The sequence below is a fragment of the Eublepharis macularius genome, chromosome 2 (genome assembly GCF_028583425.1).
Source record: "Eublepharis macularius isolate TG4126 chromosome 2, MPM_Emac_v1.0, whole genome shotgun sequence".
NCBI classification, from domain to species: Eukaryota; Metazoa; Chordata; class Lepidosauria; order Squamata; family Eublepharidae; genus Eublepharis; species Eublepharis macularius.
Window position 1 is genome coordinate 232,530,551 of NC_072791.1, and position 17,670 is coordinate 232,548,220.

Sequence of the window (17,670 nt, forward strand, 5' to 3'; positions counted from 1 at the left end):
CTGGGCTATGCACACGTCACTGGCATTCTTCTTGGCAAATGCCAGTGCCACCCACATCGGATACCAATCCAAGCTGCTCGTTTACTTGAGGCCTGGAGGAGAGCTGCGAATCCCATCAGAGGTTAGGGCCAAGCTAGCCATGCAGGTTTTTAAAGAGTTGGGTCTAGGGACCTAACTCAAGCTCCCTGCAGCTACACAGCAGCTTTGGGGAATGGCTGTTGAAAATAAAGGAGAGCCCAAATGGCCTCAGAATGCTTCCACAGGGGGAGGAAGGGCTCTTACCTCTCCCTCGAGCCATTTCCCCATGTCAAAAGAGCCGGGGAGGGAGTCCCCCCCCCGTTTGTTCTGCTCCATGTGGAGTATTCTGTGCACATAGAGCAGTAAAAACAGGTGAGGAAAATTTCCCTCCCCAATTGTGACCCGGGGAAATAGCTTGTGGGAGGACCCTTCCTTCCGCCATGGAGGCGTTCTGAGGCTGTTTGGGCTCCCCTTTATTTTTTAACAGCCATTTACTTTTTAACTGCTATATGGTTGTAGAAACCTGCACATCTAGAGACCCTTAGACAACAACCCGGTAGATCGCGCAAAAAACGAAGATCGCGTTTTCTCGCGCGACATTTGTGTGACATCACGTGACGTTGCGCAAATCTCGCACGAGAAAATGCGATCTTCCACATTTTCTGCGCGATCTACCGGGTCGTTACGGGCTTTTAGCGGGAGGAAGTCTCAATCAGTATGTCTGGCACAAGGGAGACGGAAGCTCTCAAGAACCTCCCCCCAAAACAATATGCTAACTTGGGCAACCAAATTCCACCAAAGCAAGTTTATTTAAAAAGGAAGGAAAATATGGTAATAAGAGGCAAGATAATAGCAAACCAAAAGAAGGCAAGAATCGATTAACGAGAAAATAATTGAATTCCTATTGGTCCACAGCCACAGGCAGCTTACACGCTACTGTTCCAAAATTTCAGGCACTCTCTTGCTAACCTTGGTTAAATCAAAAGGTGGCATTTCTCTTCCACTGCTGCCTTCTGCCACTATTCGCATCCGTCTTCTCTAAGAGTAACTCCCTCAAGGTAGATATAAACTGAGTCTGTGGCGATTAAAGGGTTAAAGCATCTGCCTGCCTCTCCATCTGCAACACTCCTGCGTTAATCCCTGAAGTCAGCCTTTTCTTCCCCTTCTTTCGCTTTGCCCCTCGTAGACCAAACACAAGCTGCGCAGTGCTGATGTGTAGCAAATGTTATCATTCCTGGTACTGATCGAAATCCAGCACGCCAGCCTCAAAATCTCATAGAAGCACAATGCTGGGAAGACTGGCCAGTCCAAATTCCGTGTCTTGAACTAGATTTCTCTGTGCACCAGCCTAAACTCCCAGAAAAGAATCCTCACGAGGAGCAGTGTGCCTCATACAAAAGGATGGAGGTGCTCTTTTCCCCACAATTTACCCAAATGTTTTGTAAAATAATCCAGAGGGCTCTTTTAATCCCCAAACCAAGACAGATACACCAGGGAAAGTGAAACTCCCCAAGTCAGTAACCAGCATTGCAAGCTTTTCAAAAGCAGTGTACTGATGTTGCCAAGCGTTTTTAATTGTCTATTTTCTATTGCGGTCAATTATATACATAGTAGAAACTTCACAGTAAAAGGCAAAAAAGATAAAAAAAGAAAAAATTGCTTGGGGGGGGTCAATTAACGTGAAACTAATTGGAAGCATAATATTAAAGAGTTCAGTAGCACCTTTAAGACTAACCAACTTTATTGTAGCATAAGCTTTTGAGAACAATTCTCTTCATCCAGTGCATCTGATGAAGAGAGCTGTGGTTCTCGAAAGCTTATGCTACAATAAAGTTGGTTAGTCTTAAAGGTGCTACTGAACTCTTTACTATTTTGCAACTACAGACTAACACGGCTAAGTCCTCTAGATCTAGTTGGAAGCATATAATCGACACATTCTGTGTCATATAATGGCTGAGACGACGTTGAATGCCTTTTGCTCAGAGATGCTTTAGAACCAAAAAACCTGCAGCAGTTGTATACTTTGTGTGATCCTTCTTTATGTTGTACAGCAAAAAGACTCCGAACTATTTCAACTACCAACAGGATATAACTGGACACCAACAAAAAAAGACTCTCTCTTTAAGAGCACATTATGCTAAATTGATTACATCCAAAATAACTTCTGGCCCAGAATCCATTTCCACCATCATTCTGGAACCACTCTGCAGTTGAAGTTAACTGCAACCACATCCAACCGAAAGCCAACCAACATTTTGTTCAACTGCTTTCAATAGAGCTTAATCAAGACTAATATTGGTTGGATTAGAACCCCGTTTATGAACTCCAAAGGATAGGTCTCCACTGGCAATTAAATATTGGTTTTAAAAAGTAACAGTTCATACATAGATTTACCCAAATTTGTTCCACAACAGCAGCCTGCACACGGGCTTTCTCTGTGGTGGCCCCCACCCTGTGGAACGGCCTGCCTGAGGAGGTCAGGAGAGCCCCCACCCTCCTCGCTTTCCAAAACCAAATTATTCAAACAGGATTTTTACTCAGATAGGAGGGAAGTATTGTGGGGAGGGGAGATCGCAGATGCTTTGCTAGTTATGGACCATAGACTTCACCACTATATTGCCTTGCTTATTATCTCTTGCTTTGAATATGAATATATACTACCTGTGCTTCATGTTATCTAATGTCAGCCCTAGAATTGATTATGTTCTGCTTCAGCAATTCTTCAACTTTGCATTGGATCCTTGCTAATGCTATGTCTTTGTAAAATCCTATGACACTGTTAATGAAAATGTCCTTGACACTGTATGGAAATGTCCTTGCTACTGATTGTACTAATCTCACACTATGTAATCCGCCTTGAGTCTCAGTGAAAAAGGTGGACTACAAATGACATACACAAACAAACAGACAAACCAGTAAAGTTCACTTTCCCCATCCCTGCTGTAGGGGATAGAGAACAGCTGCAGGGTTTTACACCTTTATTAATGAAAAATGTGCGTCTGATCTCCACCATAGCTTGGTAAACAACAGTTTGTAGCCTTTTATTTGTTTTTGTAAGCAAAGTCAGGGCTTAATTCGAAGTCAGGGCTCAATACTGAACAAGTAGTTCCCCTGAGCGATTAAAAAAGTCCTTCAGAGAGAAAAAAAGAGTTCCTTTGTGCATGTGCAAAGTTTTACCACAACGGGGCCAAACAGAGATAAGGGCTTCCAAATCAGAAGGGATGGGGGCAGGATGGAAGGTCTACAGTTTTTTTAAAAAACTTACAGCAATCTCCTCTTGTATTACTCCTGTGTTTACAGAGTAGATTCATAGTAAAAGATACCCTGATTTTATTGTTAGAGGAGGAGGAAAATGTCTGAGGTGGATTCAGAATAAGTATGCTGGGTGTGGTGGTGCCAGATGGCTCTTCACACGAGAAAGGGTTTCCCTCTTTGCCTCAGTTTCTCTTGGATACAGTTATCCACGCTTCCTCCTTCGGTGAGGTGACCAGCTCATATTTGATATCTATAACTTGTCCTTCCACAGGGCACAGGTGCAGCTTCCTCACCACCACGCTCAGCAATACGGTGGCTACCATATAGGCAAACCTGGGAACCAAAAAGCGACACGGCAGATGTAGAATGTGTAACTGTGAGGACCGCATGACCCATTGACTTTGAGCCTCGGGAAAATCTCCACTGGAAGAAGAGATTTCTGTCAGCAAAACGGGATGCCCACCCTTTCCCTCCCACCACAGTTCCACATGCCCCCTCCAGTGGTGCTTTGGGGAGGAAGGGACCCCAGAATAGTTTGCCTGTGGAAAAGCAGTGAAGATCATCCACTTTTCTGTTGGGGGAAATTTTCATCTGGACCTGATCCAGTGCCTCACTAACCTGGAGAAGTTCTAACGACATCGGAAATGAACTTCTTGCATAGCATAGTGGTTAAGTGGCTGGGCTCTGAATCAGCACTCAGCTGGTTCGAATCCCACTACAGCCATGAGTTCAGCCAGTGGCCTTGGGTGCACCCTTCCTCTCAGCCCCAGCTTTATTATGGAGATAATAACAGCACTGACGTTCTTGCCATTCTGAGAGTGGCACTAATCTGTCAGAATGGTGATCTATAAGCACGTTATTGTTGTTCTTATTATTATCAGGAGCGAGCAGGAGCATGAACATCACTCCCATCCTACATCTGCTCCATTGGCTACCCATCAGTTACCGTGCTCAGTTCAAGGTATTAGTTATTACATACAAAGCTCTTCACGGCTTTGGTCCGGCATACCTATGGGACCGCCTCCCTCCCTATGTTCCTCCACGGCAGCTTTGCTCACCTGAACAGGGTCTCCTGCAGGTGCCAGGCTGCACACGGGTGAAGTCAGCAGCAGCCCATACAAGGGCTTTCTCTGTGGTGGCCCCTATCCTGTGGAATGGCCTGCCTGAGGAAGTCGGAAGAGCCCCAACCCTCCAGGCTTTTCATAAATGATGCAAAACCGAACTATTCAAAAAGGTTTTTTACTCAAATGGGAGGGCTGTATTGTAGGGGTGATGCTTCGCTAATGAGTTAGGGACCATAGACTTCATCACTATATTGCCTTACATATTATCTGCCGCTTTAAATATGTACTCCTATGTACCACCATGTACCATGTACATAGTACTGGTATTGTTTATGAAATGTCCTTGATACTGTATTGAAAGGTACTTGATACTAATTGTACTAATCTCATACTGTGTAATCCGCCTTGAGTCTCAATGAGAAAGGCGGACTACATAAATAAATAATAAATAAATATTATTAATAACACCAAAAACACGTCTTTGGTTTTTCTCACCTCAGCTCAGGGCACTCTTGACTTCCAGAAAAGCCCAGAAGAGACAGGTTTTTCATGGCAGTTTCATCATTGAATCTATCTGGATCAAATCTATAAAAAAGTTGGGGGGGGGGGTTAGCAACCTCCTTAAAACCAGTTTACAGAACTGCTCTGCTGACAAGCCAGAAGCTGAAGCAATCTATAACACACAAGATTCCACTAAGTGTGTGTCTGCATCAAACTGATGCTGTTTTTTCACACACACACACACACACACACACACACCATTTTGTGCCATTTGGTCAACTTGCAGCAACCCGATTTCTCCGCTCTCCCCCTTCTCCTTCCCTGTGAAATGCTTCCTCCCACTTTTTCTCAGCCCAGCTGGCCTGTGAATGGCTGTGTGTGAAGAAGCTGATGCGTCATTAGAAAGAAGAGCTTGTCTCACCATCAGGTCAGTGGGGGGTTTCAAACAAGCAATTACACAGCTGAGCCTAAATTAACCTGAGATTCCCACCATCAAAGAACTAACAAGGCGCCAAGATGATGCCGGGCTGTTTATTTTATGGGGCCGGCGGTGGGGGGGGGGGGGGCAATCCACACATTCATTGTAGCAAGTAATATTGATTAAAGGCTATACTATAGCACATGCAATTATTTCACTGTGCGTTAGATCTTTTACTATTCAACTTCATTTACTACTCAATTGCATGCCTCACCATTTTCTCCTTAAAGTCAACAGGCAAATTCTGAAGATGGCTTGCATTTTTGGACAGCCATCTTCTTTTATCCAACTCTCCGTGAACTTTGCAGCGACAGTGTTTCCCCCTCCTCCACCCAATTTTGTTCCTGGAGGGTCAGCAGACCCTCAGGGACAGTACTGAGCATAAAGTGAGAATCTGTAGTGGGAAGGGGGAGTAGAAGAAATCGCTGCCCTCTCTTCTAGGAAGTGCCATTAAGTCTTGGGAACTATTACTATTAATTATTACCAGGTGTAATAGGCAAAATCAAACACTGCCCATACATGAACATTCTCTGGGGTGGCCTCTGCATTACGGAATGACCTGCCTGAAGGAAAGCTCCCACTCTTTGGCTTTCTGCCATCAATGCAAAACTGAATTACTCTGGAGGGTTTTTAAAAAACAGCGAATAGGGCTGTGCAGTAAGGAAATGGCTCAGAGAGATGCTTTGTAAAAGGAATAGGGACTGTAGACTCTACTACTGGGTATTTTCTGTTGCTGTTGCTCCTACTGGGCAGTTTTCACGTAGTTTTTGTTTCAGCATCTTTTTAAGCTCTGCATTCAAATTTCTGCAGTCCATACTCTATTGTATTCAATATCGTACTCTATTCTCTTCACGTTTCTGCTGTCCATACTCTACTGAATGTTTAATCAATGTGCCAGCCATTGATCATATTGACTTCCAGTGTGCAATCTGCCTTGATTTTAAGTGAGAAAGGCGGGCAATAAATAACATATACACTAAAACATAATATAGATAACAATACACTAAAAATATGCTTATACACTAAGAGTCGCAATCCATGGAAGAAATTTCCAAGTTTCTTTCTGGCATTTGCTGCTCTCTAGAACAAAGTTACACCGCAAGAATGCCCAAGTTTTTCCTTCTTCAAGGTCTTTCCTTCACAGTTCACATTTTCTCAAGCTTTTCTTCCCCCTGACACACAAACACACACAGCCCTTTCATCGCACGGGCGTGAGATCCCAACACCAAATACCAGTTGCTGAGTTTCTCCCACTGAGATTTATCAGGCTGGATTCTGTGATATCACAGAAATGGCTCTTTCCCACCTTATTTATATTTTCATACTGCATTCCTAATTCGCTTTCTCTGCAAGCAGGCTCAGAGTGAAGAACAACATATATAACACAACATATTAATTTAAAACCAGATAAAACATGAGTAAAATCAAGACTACAGTTTCAAAAAGGCAGCGGCACACATATTGCACGACCCAACAAAAACAACAATCCATGGGATGGGGCAGTCAACTGCTAGATGTTAGCAGAACGGATGGGGGGGGGGGGTTGAGCCTCCCATGGCAGAAGGCTGGTCCCATGGCCCACCTGCCTCAACCACCATATGCCTGATAGAACATCTCTGTCTTATAGGCCTGGCAGAAGGATAACAGCTCCCACTGGGCCCTGATCTCCATAGACAGAGTTCCACCAGGTGGGGGCCAGGACCAAAAAGGCCCTGGTCCCAGTCCCCCCAGCAGCTCCTCTGATCCCTGAAAGGCTGATGTTGGGAGAAGTCATGTGGACAAAATGGTATGGGAATGATGCAGGAGGAAGAGAGAAATAGTTGCAAGACAATAAACAAACTCCAACGGCTGTTATCATGGTGGAAATTGCCATAAGTCAGCTCTGGACCACAGCGTGCACAGAGAAGGGGCCTCGGTCTTTCCTTCAATACTTTCCCAACCTGAAGTGGTCCCAGGAAAGCACTGCTTGGTCCATTGTGAAAACTCATGTGTTTCCCAGGGTGCATATTAATTTCACTAACAGGCAAATAACATCTTCTTGGGTCCATTTCATTTAGAGAAAACAATATGGGGGAAAGGAGAAGCCGCTTCTCCACACATGCCACACGGTCCTGATCTGAACTGGACACCCTGCATGGGCAGGAATTTACATTAGACTCTTACACAGGGTGGGGTCCCCAGACCCAACCTGTATAATGGGTGCCTGGGCCCCAAATATAAGCTATTTTTCTAGGGTTGCCAGCCTTCAGGTAGTGGCTGGAGATCTCGCAGAATTACAACTGGTCTCCAGGCCACAGAGATCAGTTCACCTGCAGAAAATGGCTGCTTTGAAGGGTGAAATCCATAATGCCATGCCAAGGTCCTTTCCCTCCCCAAACCCCACTTTCTGCAGGTTTCTCCCTCAAGATCTCCAGGAATTTCCCAACTTGGAGCTGGCAACCCTATATTTGTCTAATAACAGGGCTTGTGTTCTGAGCCTCTTCTGAAAGAGCAGGTTAAGGTGGCCATTTTTAAAACTAGCACAGCCTCTGACATTTTACTTCGTCCTCTGCCTCTACTGTTCCTGCAGACATCAGCCACTCATAAGGCTTTTGGGTCACAGTTCTCGGTTGTCTCTTTACTTCCTAGTTCCAAAAATGCAGCTACAGCTACAAGAGACAGAAGAAGGCCCTTAGAGAAATTTTCGTTCGACCAGGCCAACTGTCTTTCCTCTCTGAATTAAATCAGTGACTCATTTCATTCCCATCCTCCCCCAACCCTAAACTGTGTTAAGAGTTGCCATCTGGAGGCTAAAGCAAGCCACAGTATTTTTCTTTCTTGAGTAGAATTCAGGTTTGGAAATCATTCTGTAATGATTTTAAATGTGTGTGTTTATTTAAATGATTGGTGTGATACAGAAGAAAAATGGACAGGGGTGGGGTAAAAGAGAGGGATGAGTGAGTGAAGTGACTGATGACTGAGAGTATATGCAGAGTTGAGGAGAGTGAGTGGAGTGAAATCTGACTGGACAGTAGCAATATTCTAGGGGCAGAGCAAACTGCAGTTATTAGTTACTGAGCGGAGAGAAAAGTATTCATTCTGGGCAAAGCAGGCAATCTGCGTGAAGCCTGAACTGTGCGTTTCTGAGAGAAAAGTATTCCTTCTGGGCAAAGTAGGCAGTCTGCATTTCTGAGAGAAAAGTATTCATTCTGGGCAAAGCTGGCTATCTGCGTGAAGCCTGAACTGTGCGTTTCTGAGAGAAAAGTATTCCTTCTGGGCAAAGCAGGCCATCTGCATGAAGCCTGAACTGTGCGTTTCTGAGAGAAAAGTATTCCTTCTGGGCAAAGCAGGCAGTCTGCATTTCTGAGAGAAAAGTATTCATTCTGGGCAAAGCTGGCTATCTGCGTGAAGCCTGAACTGTGCGTTTCTGAGAGAAAAGTATTCATTCTGGGCAAAGCAGGCCGCCTGCGTGAAGCCTGAACTGTGCGTTTCTGAGAGAAAAGTATTCATTCTGGGCAAAGCAGGCCGCCTGCGTGAAGCCTGAACTGTGCGTTTCTGAGAGAAAAGTATTCCTTCTGGGCAAAGCAGGCAGTCTGCATTTCTGAGAGAAAAGTATTCATTCTGGGCAAAGCTGGCTATCTGTGTGAAGCCTGAACTGTGCGTATCTGAGAGAAAAGTATTCCTTCTGGCAAAGCAGGCTGTCTGCATGAAGCCTGAACTGTGCGTTTCTGAGAGAAAAGTATTCCTTCTGGGCAAAGCAGGCAGTCTGCATTTCTGAGAGAAAAGTATTCATTCTGGGCAAAGCTGGCTATCTGCGTGAAGCCTGAACCATGCGTTTCTGAGAGAAGAGTATTCATTCTGGGCAAAGCAGGCAATCTGTGTGAAGCCTGAACTGTGCGTTTCTAAGAGAAAAATATTCATTTTGGGCAAAGCAGGCCGTCTGCGTGAAGCCTGCACTGTGCGTTTCTGAGAGAAAAGTATTCATTCTGGGCAAAGCAGGCCGTCTGCGTGAAGCCTGAGAGAGAAATTCTATGTCTGTTTGAGTGAGAGGTTGGTCTGTTTAAATCAGGCAAGCTGTGTGGAAAGGCCTGAATGAATCTGTATGTATGGAGCTTATTCTCATAAAGAAGACCTGAGTGGAAAATTACTTTCCGTGCCTGAGCTTACGTAAAGAAACTTTAAGAATAGATAACTATCTCTGAAACCACCAAGCTTAAGCAATAGTGGGAAACCAATGCGCTACATGTAAAAATAAAAGTTTATCTTGGTTTTTTTTTCACCCAGAGTATGTGTGATTCCTATATATCCCATTCCTGTCCTCTGGTCCACACAGTCCCACAAGAAGCCTGACACTTGGGCACATTATTCAGGGGAAATTTTAAATTAACTAGTTTGAAATATAATTTCTGGTGGCAGCATTATCTACTCAGAGGGTGTAAGAAGAAGAGGGTTAAAGGCAAAAATCTAACTACATGACGGAAAGGAAGTCATGACACATTCCTTTTTTAAAAAAGTTCTTTTCTGGAAATAAAGTTAGCATCTCAATTTCCTTCAAAATCCAACCCCTCAAATGACATTTCCTCCCCTGCAACACAATGTTATGAACTGAGATTTCAACATTTTATTCTCATAGCTGGCCTAAAAAAATTATATATATAATAGCTGATAATGACGAGTTATGTCTGTGTGAATTGGGTATGTTCAAGTGTACAGTTCATATTTTGTTGGTGTTTGTATGGCTTATGGCTTCGGCCGGAAAAGCAATAAACATATTATTATTATAATAGCTGAATGCAGCATTTACCCCAGAAGACTATGAACATTTAGAAAATAAAGCTATTAATTTTTTTAATGCTACAGAAAGCATTTTGGGAAATCATATTTTCAGTCATGTAAAACCCTGACCTTGGAAGCAAACATTCTTCTAAATATTTTAGCCTCCGATGCCATGTCCTCCTAAGATGAACATTCCCCATTTCTCTCTTCTGTGGAAAAATCTGCTAGTGAGTGATTTCTCTTAAATGTGTTATTTTTCCTCCCTCCTGTTTTTATGTGAAGGAACATTAAAATGTGTAATCCTCCCCCTGTAATCTAAGGTGGCACAGTCCACAAAGGACAGTGCCACATGATAGACCAAAACGACCATTTCAAAACCACTAGGGGGAAAAAAAATTACAAAAACATATGATGAAGTTGCTAGAGTTTCCTACCTGTAGGGCAATGGCCAAGCTGAGCTGTCTTGCAGCACCACACCTAGAGCATACAGCACTAGAGTCTGAAACAAAATTCAAAACAGAACAAAACTGAAAACGGAACATTTCAGTCAATCCCAACGAAACAGAATCGGCCAATGAACCCGCATGCATGAGGAGTCCCTTTCTGGCTTCAGATTTATATTAACAAAAATTGGTATGCTGCCTTTCTGCCTAATCAGGATGGCTAACAGGTAAAACAAAACACTATAAAAATCTATCATAAGAACAATTAAAACCAAAACTAAAACACTTATTAGAAGCATATAAAACAGTAATTAAAACAGGGCAGGAAGGAGAGACCATTGAGGGAATATCAGACACAACAAAAAAAAGTTTTCACCCACTGGCAGAAGACAGTGTCAGAAGGGGACAGATAAGTATCTGTGGGGACAGAGTCCTATTAATTTTGGTCTCACAGTCAAGAAGGCTCTCCCTTAGGTTGCTACCTGCCTAATCTGAGAAGGTGGGGGACACTAGAAGCAGGGCTTTGGAAGATGACCAGAGTATGTGGGAAGGTTTGTGCGAGAGTAGGCAGTTCTTCATGTATGCTGATCCCAAACCATACTGGGCTTTAAGGGCCAGCACGGGCACTTGAGTCAGATTGGCAGCCATCATAGATGGGCCAAGCCTGGAGTGATACGGTCTCTATGACCCTCTGCAGGCAACATTCTCAGTGCAGCCTTCTGCACCAATTGAAGTTTCCGAGCATTTTTCAAGATCAGGCCCACATACAGACATTGCAGTAATTTAACTTAATCTGTATGTGGTTGTTGTGGATTTTCCGGGCTGTACAGCCGTGGTCTTGGCATTGTAGTTCCTGACGTTTCGCCAGCAGCTGTGACTGGCATCTTCAGAGGTGTAGCACCAAAAGACAGAGATCTCTCAGTGTCACAGGTGACACAGGTCTGAAGATGCCAGCCACAGCTGCTGGTGAAACATCAGGAACTACAATGCCAAGACCATGGCTATACAGCCTGGAAAATCCACAACAGCCATCGTTCTCTGGCCGTGAAAGCCTTCGACAATATATTAATCTTTATGTGTAATAAATTATTTAAATCAATATTATTCATCCTATCAGTGCACACAATATATATTTATTTCCATGGTCTGTCAACAACCATTTTTCAGCCACTGGAAACACACCAAACCCAATATTCTATCTATTGTTAATAAAGGATGATTGTATAAGGAGGAGTTTTCAGAAAGGATGTGACATCTTTTTATCAAAATTCCACTCCTGACTGAGAATGATATGAAATAGTAAAAAAAAAAAAAAACATCTCCAGTGTATATTCTTTCTGTTATGACAACTGTTATGATACACTGAAAAGAATTATTTATGCTCTGCTGTGTGAATTTAAGAGCTTCAATCTCTCCACACCATCTCCCTAGGCATCATAATAATCAATGAAAGATGAGCATCGACCAATAAGAAATGGCGCATATGAGCACTAGGTTCCCCTCTACCTCTTTCGGAATAATGTGCTGGTCAACCCTGCCCTCCAGTTCTTGCAGCCGTGCAGCGATTGGCGTCAGCTTCGATGTCCTCACTGTCTCACACAGAACCTGCCGGCAATATCTGCAAACAAGTATCTATTAAAGGTCTTTTTATACCAAATAAAATTGAACATCACTCTGGATTCCAGGGGCAGTTTGCTTGAATTCTAAAAGCCGGAAGTTAATGAAGCGTTCAACATTAAACCAGATATTCACATCACAACTTGAAAATGTTTATTAGAATGTGAGTGATGTTTTATGGTGCCATCTTAAACAGAGTTATGTCCTTCTGAGTCCATTGACTTCAACCGCTTTAACCAGGACGCAGTACTACATCAGCATTTGTTTTAACCAAAAAAATCCATCAACATTTTGTTTAAAAAAAATAAAATAAAATTTCATACACACACACCTGAGCTGCTCAATTTTCGCGTATGTAATGGGACCCTTCCCTAGAACTTGCTCCATCTCCTTGTACAGCTTCTGTTGAACTTCTTTGGCAGTAGTCAAGAAGTACACCGCCCAGGTGCACACTGAAAAAAGGCACCAGAGGGGGAAAAAATACAGGTTTAGTCAGCAACTCCTTCCCTTCAGTTTACAGTTCTTGTACATTACCGGTGCATTGGTCTGCAGCTGAACAGCAAGATCTGAGTCCAGTAGCATCTTGAAGACCAACAAGGTTTTCAGGGCATAAGCTTTCAAGAGTCAAAGCTCCATGAAAATCTTATTGGCCTACAAGATGCTACTGGACTCGAATTCTGCTGTTCTTGTACAGTAGCTAAAAATAACTAAAATTAAGGAGCTGCAATGGAGAAGTCAGATCCTGTGAACTGGAGCTTCCCACGAGGCGGAAGCAGCTGGCTGGTGGCTCAAAGGAAATGAAAACATCTATTTGCAAATACCACTAAAAAGGCTGAAGAGTCTTTTGAAAAGGCTATACTTATGTACACAGTGCATTTTCCTAAGAGTGTTTCACATCCATTATCTCAGTTACTCTGACAATCACCTGTAAAACAGGCTCATATTCTCATCTGTGTATGGAGGAGAGGAAGGGTTGTGTGAGCCACAGCAGCTGGCCTCCGGGCCAAGGGAGACCATGGGAGTTCGGAATCCAGAGCTCCCAGGGGATTTCTTAAAAGCGTGATTATTAGACACACGGGGGGCCTGATTTGAACTGGGACCATGGCATGGGTGGGGGTTAAACCTCGCCCCCATTTTAGACCAAGAAAACGGGACGAGCTTAATTCCCTCCTCCCCCTGTGCCGTGGTCCTGATGCAGGCTCTGGTTTAACAAATGTGCTTCGATTTGTAGAGCAAGGTTTAACGGAAGCCGAGAATACTTCACCCTGGGCAAACTCCTAGCGGGAGGTGAGGAGAGGCATCGCATGGGGAGCTTTTCTTGTCAGAAGTAGCTTTGTCAATTCATCCCTGTGTTCCTACTAGGACAAAATCTGGGAGGCCCAAGTCTACAAACCGTTTCCCCAGAATGTGAAATAAGCTATCCCAAAACTATGACACTGTTCATGGGCTCTGCCCTTCCCATTTTCTGCATCCTTCTCCACTGGCCCAGAAAACAGAATGTTCATTAGGGCTTCCTCATCAAGACAACCCTCCCTCTTCCCATTTTTTTGGTTTTCTGCTTAAATTTGCCACCTAAAAGTTAGAGAACCATAAAGCCCCACAAATGCAATATGCATCAAAGCAAAAGATCATGGAACCAAGTGCCACTTGTACCCATTACAAAATGAAAAAAACACCACCAGAGGGCTAAACTTCATTCAGGGCAGATCTACACTGCGGTTCTATCACTATCGCATGAGCAGAACATATCAGGCAGGAAGGGTCCATTAGCAGTTCACTGTGAGTGGACAGGGTTGTGTTTAAGACTAAATGGACATAAAGCACAAACATCCGATTCCTGATCATTCCAATTGGGGGGGGGGGGAAGAAAGTGAAACTATCACCTGTATTCAAGTGAACATATGGAGTGCAAGGTAGCGAGAGGGGAATTTATGCAAAAATTTGACTGTGTCAGTCAAGGCCGAAGAAGGGTTTTTGTCTTCTTCTCACACTAGGACCGTTGGGAGCAGTATTCTTTTTGCATCCTTGATTTCCCCATCTATAATCTTTGCTGGTAAGCGGGTAGCAGTGTTAGCTTGTCTGTAGCAATACCTTAAAGTAATGCTTTATCAATTACACCGTAATCTTTTGTGAGCCAAAATTTCACAGGAAAAGTAAGCCCTGGATCACAAACGCTTTTGCTGGGACAATTTCTGTTAGTCTTTCAGTTAACCTTACAACGAAATGACCCCGCAGGAGGTCCTGGCATAACTGTTCCACACAGGCTGATTTCCAAGCTTGGGGCCAGTCTCACTGGCATCGGATGAAATGGGGAACTGCCTACAAAAACTCATACTTTCTAAATTAAAGAAGTTAGTCTAAAAGTTGCAGCTGGAGTTTGTTAGTATTTTCAAAAGGCAAGAACCTCCTTCTGTGGCTGTATGATGTTTTATAGGCTGCGTTATGTACTTACACTTGGCAGCGATTACGGATCCTGCAAGGGAAAATATCATCGTGTCTTCCAGTATCTAGGAGATAAAATTTGGTTTGGGAAAATGGCATCAGTGGATGATAATTTTCTCATAATCCCACTAAACTTGTCCTAATGGCTACACTTCAGTATCCTCAACAGGGCAAACCACGGCTCCTCAGGGCCATTTTAAGGCAGGAAAACAGCATGGGACAAGAGGCTTAACACCTCTCCCCACGTGCTGCAGGCCCCATCGGAGCCCGACCCACACGGGCCTGGGAGGCAAGGAACGCCATGTCTTTGTAATACGTGACTTGGCCTGTAGAGGAGTTACACCCAGGGAGCATTTAAATCCCAAAAACATCGTCTTGGTCAGGGCTTTTTTTCAGCTGGAACACGGTGGAATGGAGTTCCAGCACCTCCTGAAAATGGTCACATGGCCGGTGGCCCCGCCCCCTGATCTCCAGACAGAGGGGAGTTTAGATTGCCCTCCGCGCCGCTGAGCCATGTGACCGTTTTCGCTGAGGGCGATTTAAACTTTAAAAAACTCCCCCCTTGTTCCAGCTGACCCAAAGTGATATCATTGTGCGGTCCTGAGTTTCACCACTGAGTTGCACCACCTCTTTTCCCAGAAAAAAAGCCCTGGTCTTGGTGCATTCTGAGTATGTGTGTATTCAGAAGTCAGCGCCACCATACTTAACAGGACCTGGTACCAAATAAGTCTGCACGGGATTGCAAGCTTACTGTTTTGTAGCAAAGACTTATGATTTTCCTATGGCACAGACTTCATTAGATGCATAAATGGGTAGAGGAGATGAAGGGGTAGGTTTCCATTTCAGATTGCTAAATCTTGGGCCTTGGTCTTGAGGCTGCTCTTTTGGCCTTTTGTTAATCTTTTGCCACAAACACCACAAAGAATAACACACTTAACACTTCAGCAGGACATATACTAAACTTGGGGTGATACAGAGATTATATGATCCACAAGCCCCTTCTCAATCTTGTCTCTCCTTCTCAGTTAAACATTTTATGCAAGAAAAATGAGACGCGGCTTCAGAGGACAAAACTGGATCCATCATACATGATCCCTGAGACCCAATCACAACAACATAACAACATTTGATTTATATATTTGGTGTCAAGAGCACAGCCTACAAGAATAGGGGAGGGTTTTAGAAGGTCAGGTTCCCACAGAGAGAAGGACAAAGAGCCACACAGTGAATTTCAACTGGTTATCTGTGCTTTTAGTAAGCCAGGGTTTCTTGATCAAGGGGAGGGGTAGTCCTTGCAACCCTGGAAGGAGCTCCAACTTTCCAGCTAAAACTGCAATTAAGCCACACCGTCATTACAGTTTTTACACAGCAGGTGTCTTGATGTAGTTAGTTGGGACTGCAGACAATGCAGAAAATGGATTACAGGCACACGGATCCAATTGCGCTGACGTGATTTGCGTGAGGAATCTCTGAATTGCCAGTGGTACGTAATCATGTTTAGGGGGGTGGCCCACTCAACTCCGCAGCCTGGCAGTTTCCTCCCACGTGATCACGCCCCAAGCAGGGTTCATTTTTGAATAAATAAAGCCAACTGAGGACGAGGCAACTGTTTATGCGTTCCAAGATGGAGTATTCTGGGTTCCATTCTGGGGCTCCAAATGGGACTCAAAGTACTGAGGCCAACATGCTTGGTGAGTCTTGTAGCCCCGCCCCACTCTATATAGCTTCTGAGAGTTTATTTATTATATAAGGGCAGCCTACAGACTGGCTACAGAAACAGGTTGTTGTGGGTTTTCCGGGCTGTATAGCCGTGGTCTTGGCATTGTAGTTCCTGACGTTTCGCCAGCAGCTGTGGCTGGCATCTTCAGAGGTGTAGCACCAAAAGACAGAGATCTCTCAGTGTCACAGTGTGGAAAAGATGTTGGCAGGTCATTTATATCTACTCAGGAGGGGTGGGGTTGAGCTGAGTCATCCTGTAAGAGTTTCCCAGGGTGTGGAATGCTAATGGCGGGAGGCTTCACTGTATCCTGAGGAGGTTCTTTTGCATATGGATTGGTGCTTGATGTGCTAATCTTCTCTGCAGGGCTATTGTCGGGGATAGAATGTTTTGTTAGCCTGGTGTTTTTCAGAACTGGAAACCATGCTCTGTTCATTCTTAGGGTTTCTTCTTTCCTGTTGAAGTTTTGCTTATGCTTGTGAATTTCAATGGCTTCCCTGTGCAGTCTGACAAAGTAGTTGGAAGTGTTGTCCAGTATTTTGGTGTCCTGGAATAAGATACTGTGCCCTGTTTGAGTTAGGCTATGTTCAGCCACTGCTGATTTTTCAGGTTGTCCAAGTCTGCAGTGTCTTTCATGTTCTTTTATTCTTGTCTGGATGCTACGCTTTGTGGTCCCGATGTAAACTTGTCCACAGTGACACTTGTCACGTGACACTGATCTCTCAGTGTGGTGACACTGAGAGATCTCTGTCTTTTGGTGCTACACCTCTGAAGATGCCAGCCACAGCTGCTGGCGAAACGTCAGGAACTACAATGCCAAGGCCACGGCAATACAGCCCGGAAAACCCACAACAACCATCGTTCTCCGGCCATGAAAGCCTTCGACAATATTATAACACTGATATTACTTTGTATTAAGCAAAGTGCTTGTTCCTCACTCTTCACCATCCCTTTGAAAAGCAAAAAAAAAGAACAATGAAAGAGAAACACGCCCCCCCACCCCCCAAAGCCTCGTCATTTGGAGAGGGGAAACACCAGCCATTACGGCTAGGAAGGAGACGGAGGCAATCCAATTAAATCCAATCCATCAAGATGCAATTAGCAGCAAATCTAGTGGGACTCTGTTAAATGGATCATTACACCCTCCGCTGGAGATACCTGCTTGTCACTCTGGTTGCCTTGCAGCAGAGAGTCTATGAAGATATGTCGGCTGACGCTCCTGCCCTGCCTCTCTTTGATGACTTTCTTCAAGACCAGCTCCAATTCCATCAAAGCTTCCGGCATGCAAAAGAAAGAAGTTCCTCTGTCAGCCAGCAGAGGGCAGCATTCTGAAAAACCATGTTGGCAGAGCAGGCAGCTGGACTGTTCCCCCCACCCCAA

At 44.2% G+C, this 17,670-nt stretch overlaps 1 protein-coding gene across 2 annotated transcripts in view; it reads right to left on the reverse strand.

The window, feature by feature from the left end:
* Window positions 1–2,934: 2,934 nt before the first annotated feature.
* Window positions 2,935–17,670, reverse strand: part of LOC129325051 (cytochrome P450 20A1) — a 35,536-nt gene continuing 20,800 nt past the window's right edge. For both annotated transcript variants that reach the window (XM_054972559.1, XM_054972558.1), the window contains 7 exons: window positions 17,449–17,564; window positions 14,584–14,638; window positions 12,463–12,583; window positions 12,021–12,132; window positions 10,506–10,570; window positions 4,833–4,922; window positions 2,935–3,606 (listed from right to left, as the gene is read on the reverse strand). In XM_054972559.1, coding sequence (XP_054828534.1) covers window positions 3,456–3,606; window positions 4,833–4,922; window positions 10,506–10,570; window positions 12,021–12,132; window positions 12,463–12,583; window positions 14,584–14,638; window positions 17,449–17,564 — 710 coding nt within the window. In that variant the 3' untranslated portion in view covers window positions 2,935–3,455. The remainder of the gene's footprint in view (window positions 3,607–4,832; window positions 4,923–10,505; window positions 10,571–12,020; window positions 12,133–12,462; window positions 12,584–14,583; window positions 14,639–17,448; window positions 17,565–17,670) is intronic.